General features: G+C 39.9%; 1 protein-coding gene across 6 annotated transcripts in view; it reads right to left on the bottom strand.

Annotated features, from left to right (window-relative positions):
• Positions 1–6,000, bottom strand: part of LOC121511041 (pleckstrin homology domain-containing family A member 1-like) — a 29,209-nt gene continuing 23,209 nt past the window's right edge. For 2 of the 6 annotated variants that reach the window (XM_041789533.1, XM_041789534.1), the window contains exons 12-14: positions 5,708–5,781; positions 4,904–4,978; positions 2,569–2,945 (exon numbers count right to left, since the gene is read on the bottom strand). In XM_041789533.1, coding sequence (XP_041645467.1) covers positions 2,714–2,945; positions 4,904–4,978; positions 5,708–5,781 — 381 coding nt within the window. In that variant the 3' untranslated portion in view covers positions 2,569–2,713. Of the gene's footprint in view, positions 2,946–3,061; positions 3,345–4,903; positions 4,979–5,707; positions 5,782–6,000 lie in introns of all 6 variants that reach the window. The other 4 variants (XR_005992016.1, XM_041789536.1, XR_005992017.1 and 1 more) reach the window with 4 other exon arrangements.

Here is a 6,000-nt window from a genome sequence, read left to right as displayed (position 1 = left end):
ACATTTTCAGTGTTTAATTCTTTCAAGTCAACCACATAATAAATAAAGACCACTCAAACTGATAACACCAGACTAAAAATTGGGTGAAATCGCTTGAAGTTTGTTGTACTGAAATAAAACAGGCACAAAAGATTAGTGTATTATTTAGCAGTGAGACAGTTTTAAATAAAAACATGAGGCAGCTATCTCCTGCTGGGCTGGCAACATGGGAACAAGAAATATGATCATGAAACATCTAAAAAGCATATAAAAAATAAATCAGTTCTATTCTGCTCACACATGACACACAGAGCGACTGTGGAGAAGAAAATCTACAAATACAGACAATCTGAGGAGCCATAGCAAGGTTAATGAAAGTGTGTGAGCTGAATTCCTTTGAGTCAAACCATGATCCAAACGGTCTGAATGGTGGTCACACAGTATAATGGTGTAAAAGCAGGTTAAGTCAGATCATGTGAATCTGTTATTACAGTCTGTTGAGCTTATTTGTAACTTGAAGTTTTTATCACTATAGATACAAAATGTACACAAGTGAGTGAACCCTTCTTGATTACTGATGACACTGGGTTCATGTCTGGTTTGTTGAAATGTAGCTGTAAAGACTCAGTTGTGCAGTGATTAATGTTCTGTTATGGCTTTAAATGTTTTCTTTTTGAATTTCTGCACAGTACTCTGACATAACTAGATGCCAATTGACTATAAATATTCCCTTAAGTTTTACATGAAAGCTACTTTAGCTTGTGTAAGAAATCTGTTTCATAATAGAACCACTAACCCTCTGAAAATAAAACACACTAATCAGGAAGTGTGGCCACATGAGCAATCTATAGCAATCCAATACAACGGATCTAACATTTTACTTCTTCACGTTAGTTTTTAGTTGACATGGTCAGAAAGGTGATAATTCTACTTTACATTTGAAGACGTAGTGACTCAAAAGGCTGTACTGGAATGGCTTCTATTGAAAAGTGTTACTAATATTAGGCTTCAATGTCCTACATGTTGATTCAATATACCAGCAAAGAACACTGCGAGTGCAGGCACCACCATCACCTGCTGAACAAGACCTTAAAATATTATTCTCAGCAGATACCATACTAACAAGACTGATCTAGCAAACATTTTAGAGTTTATATGTGCTGTGAAATGTCACTACCACTCTGTCATGGGAAAGACAAAGGAATCAGTGATGAGCAGGACTCATACATGCTCTTGTTATTCAGTACATCAAGATTATAAAGCTACAGGGAAAAAAAAACAGTAAAAGTGCAGTACATTTATTATGCCGTAACCTTAAAAATAAATAACATGAAATTGAGGGGCTGTAGATTTCATTGGTAGATTGCAGGATGAGACATAATATTGATGTGGTCCTTTACGATCAGGACTCTGTGCACTGTGTTATATTTTGAAGTTGACCGGATTCTTAGCATATCTTTCCAGCTATGGCAGCAGCCAGCGTTGAAAGAAACCTGCAGAGCCAAACAGGTGTGCACACCATGAACTTGCTCTGATTGAGTAGAGAGGGCGCAAACTGCTCTGCAGTTACAGACTTTCAGAATGTTGCAGAGTCGTCTGTCAGAAGCAGCTGCTATTTCAACTTGTCTTGTCACTTAAGTTTGGTTAGTAGACGTGAAACTTGTTTTCCGGATTTTCATGTGTATACTGACAACTATTAGATACACCCTTCTCTATAATCCTCTAGTACACTGCTCACTATGAATGATAATAAAGCTAGAACCGTCACCTTTGTGACCATGTCAGCAAAAACTGAAAGCATGGATGCTTCATAAAGGTAACACTGATGGTACAGCTGAGGAACAGAACTACTTGAGATTGCATTAAGTGGTCATAATGTTACAGCTGATGTGTGTATAAAGATGTTTGACTCAGAACTTCTCCAGCTGTTGGTTGCAATACATCTGGTCTGACATACAACACAATACACATCAGGTTGTACACAAACAGTTTTAACATTTGCATCTAGTCTTAAACTATAAATCAGAATTAGATCAATTTCAGTGATGATTTGGTCTCAGACTAAGTTTGACCCCATATCCCAATCACTGACTGACAAATTTAGGGCTATGTTAGTGAATGCATAAATGAATCACAAGTTTTAAACTGGTAGATTAGAGAGGTTATATAAATACATTCCTCTGTTTGAGCAGTCTTCTCAGTCATCCCTTATTTTCTTGGCACAAAGCATTCACAAACATCCTCTTCCAACGAATATCACTCAAGTCATTGTTTGTGCCTGTGTCTAATTAAAGCTCCATCATTAGTGAAGGAAAATGGTTTTAAATTTGTAGTTTTGCTGGACAACTCTTTGAAAATAAATAGATGATTGTAAATGTTGCAGCAGGCAGGCAGGGGTGTGTGGGTGAAGACCAGGATGTCTTTGGCACACGAGTGCAGATCAGTGGTTTCTGCGGCACACTGACGGAGGAGCTCAACTGAAGTTTGTGGTGTTGCACACCATCGTCCGACAACAGCTTTGGTTTGAAACACACCTGTCACACCGTTTCCTCATTCTCAATAAACTTTAACGTCCCAGTAATCAAGTCTTAGTGTCCAGTTCAGACCTCGCTCACAGGCAGGTCAGCATCGTCCAGGTCCAGTGGAGGTTCAGGCATGAGGGGCTCAAAGCTGCTCCGCCGTCGCCATGGTGACTCCTCAGGGCTACTGACAGTGGTCGCAGGTAGTTTGCACGTCACTTTGACAGGCGAGTCTCCTGCAGGGACAGGCGTGCCGGCGTGTGGCTGTGACTGGGCCGGGGCAGCAGGCTCATGAAGTGCTCGCTGTCCCACGCCAGGCTGCGGGCGTGTGCCGCACGTGACAGCAGCGCCCCACTCTGGGTAGCATGGTGGCATGGCAGATATGGGCGAGCGAGGGACGGGGGGACCCGTGGGGCTGCGGTAGAAAGTGGAACGGCTGCTGTGTTCCTGCAGCAGAGACAGAAAGATGACACAGAGAAAGAAAATAAAAAAGAGGAAGTTTGTAAGAAAAGTGAAGTCTGGATATTTGTAGTTTATTTGAAAGCGCAAAGAGAGTTACAGACTTAGAATTAGCACCAGCATGTTGAGCCTGATGCAGCTTTAGCAGAGTTGGTGCTGAAGGTTGAGGGTGCTGAAGATATAGCATTGCAACAGAGTGGAGATGGTGGTGGTAGTAGCAGTAGTGGTAGTAGTAGTAGTAGAAAAAGTAGCAAAAGGAGTGGTAGTGTCATCAGGTTTTAGTTTTGGTAGTCTTGACAGGTTGTGGTGGAGAAGCAGAATTGTTTAGGAAGCAATGGCTGGTTGTGGCTCGTTATTTCACATCTTTTCATTGTCAGATTTCAATCTCTGAAAAAAAGAAACCATAAGACGAAGCCAATGAGCAGTTAGTGGAGTTCTGGTTAGAACATAAAAGCATCAAAAGACAGATATCTTTATCAACCTTGTTAACCCACAAGATAGTAAAGCAGCCCTTTTCAGGCTTTACAAACATCTGAGCAGTAAATTCCTAAGAATAACATGAACTAACAATAACTTTTCTCAGAGAAAATGTGTCTAAAAATCCAAGGGAGAGCCAAGCATGTTCAAAACTGCTTCATCCAAAATCAGGCTCTAATGGATCTGACAAAGATCACCAGATTATATTCTACACTGAAGACTTAAGTTACCCACACTTTTTTTATTATTATGCAACTGATGCATGTAGATGGCTCTTCCATACTTCAATAATCTTAAACCTTAGAAGTCCACGATCAAGCTGGCGTGACATCATCATGCACTATTTTTGTCACATGATAGTATGAAATCAAAGCCACATCTTTCAGTTTTTTATGTCATTAGGTTAATTAGAAGAGGAAATATGATCATTTCAATTTGATACAAAAATTAATTTTACACATTGTGTACAGTGTTCCAAAATGAACTGGGCAGGCTAGTATTTTTTTCAAAACGGCTTTTATGGAAAAAAAAAAATCAAAGTATTTTCACTATGTTTTAATCATTTATTATTTAAAAACGCAGTCGATGTAATGTAATTGTCCTTGTAATTGTGTTCATTAAATATTGTACAGTGGGACAGCTAAAAATGGAAAAAAAGCATATGTATATAATCAGACTTTTCTGCATTTTGCCAGATTTTTGCTCACTTATAGATCTTTGCATGTTAAATTTGCACTTCTTGGGAATTCCTAACAGTGCTAAAATGCAAAGAATACCAAATTCTTCTCTGCATACTTTACTAATAATTTCAAACCTATTTATACAAAAAGCGTCTCTAGATATAAACGTATTCTGTATAGAAATATTCCTTTTTAGCTTAATATATATAATTTTACTACTTTTATGTGTAAGTTTACATTTTCTAAATGTATAGCTTGAAATAACAACTTGAGGTTGTGCTGAAAAAAATGATGCCGAGCATGAGCCCGTTCAACATTTTCTGAGTGGTTTATACTGCAGAAAAAAATGTGTGTTAACAAAACAGAAAAAATAGCTTATGGACTTCTGAGGGTTAAAGCTCCTGTGAGAATTTATGTCTGATTATGAAGCAGACTGAAATAATACTGATGCCTTTACATGACTCAGAAGCTTGTTGCTGCCAAGTTGTAGGTGTCAACCCCTGTTGCCTGTTTACACAACAAAGATTCATACTGTGTGAAACTTTATACAGTTTAAAAAGCAAGGACGGCATTACTGAAGAGATCAGAAGTATGGGTACCCACAGGGGGCACAAGAATCTCCCTTGGGAGCTTTAAAGCAACACAAACTCATAAAACCAGAAGTGTGTGACTCTGGATTTTGGTTTCAGAATTAAGTCCCACATTTTAGCACACAAATATGTAACAGGTCAAAATGGAAACAAGTTATCTTTACATATTATGTTTATGAGGAAGAGAACAAAAACATACAGGCAGCGAACAGGAGGGAAGAGGAGAGACAAGCAGGATGTCACACATCTAAGACAGGTACACAGCTGCAGCAGACTGCAGAGATAACAGAGCATGAGGGGGAGAAAAACACAGGGTGTGAAAGGCACATGTACCCAGTAATACAGACAGAGATAGAAACAAGCTAAAGGTATTCATAGCTACACTGGTCAGGAAATACATGCAGTGAGTCTGAGACTGTGTGGCTTGTGCATGAAAACATATTTATCACATTTATGCATTGTCAATAATGGTGAGGACAGTTAAAAGCTCTGCGGGTGGAGTTACAGGGGAGTGAAGGAGGCAGTAACTACAGATTTTCCCAGCTGTTTGGAATCATTCTGTACCTGAAAATAGCACTTCTGGCATATAGACGACTTTAGGTCTGCTTGATTTCAGTTGCCATGCTCATGGCACATGCGACAGAAGCTAAATCAAGCACACCACAAGCCAAAGTCTTAGATAAAGCACGTTGTACCTAATTGCTGATAGTACTGAAAGGAATAGGCTCAAACCTTGCGTTGAGCTTAGAGAAAAAGAAAAGCAAAGGAGGAGGAGAAGTGGATGACAGAAGCAGCGCGGACAAAGGTGTGAAGGGTGGAGCGCTTTTTGAGTTATCACAGCCATATTTAGGATGTGGTTGGTTCTTGGAAGATAAAAAAAGGAGCATCAGGTCTGATCCTCTCTATTAACATCGACAACCACAAAGGGTCAGCCAGTGATAGGAAAAGTATTAAAAAAGGTGAACTTATAGTTTAAAGGGGGGATTTAGACGAGCTGACATACGTGCTGCTGCACTCCCCGATTCGGGACGTATACCTCTGTATACAGGGGTTCGACAGCCGTCTGGCCTGCCGCATCTGCAACAACACAGTGCACAGCAGTATTAGAGCAGATGGGCCGTCAGCCCACAGGGAAAGGAGAACGTGGACAGAATGTGATAAAGAAAGAAAGACAGAATGGGAGAAGGACACAGAGAGAGGAGGGACAGGAGAGGAACAATAAGCCAGAGAGAAACACACTGAGAGAAACAGACAATGCAGATGTGTTGAGAATGATTCCAGAGTAACCAGAAAGGG

The sequence above is a fragment of the Cheilinus undulatus genome, linkage group 6 (assembly GCF_018320785.1).
Source record: "Cheilinus undulatus linkage group 6, ASM1832078v1, whole genome shotgun sequence".
NCBI classification, from domain to species: domain Eukaryota; kingdom Metazoa; phylum Chordata; class Actinopteri; order Labriformes; family Labridae; genus Cheilinus; species Cheilinus undulatus.
The sequence above is the reverse complement of the archived record's forward strand: the minus strand, read 5'-3'. Positions and strand labels throughout refer to the sequence as shown.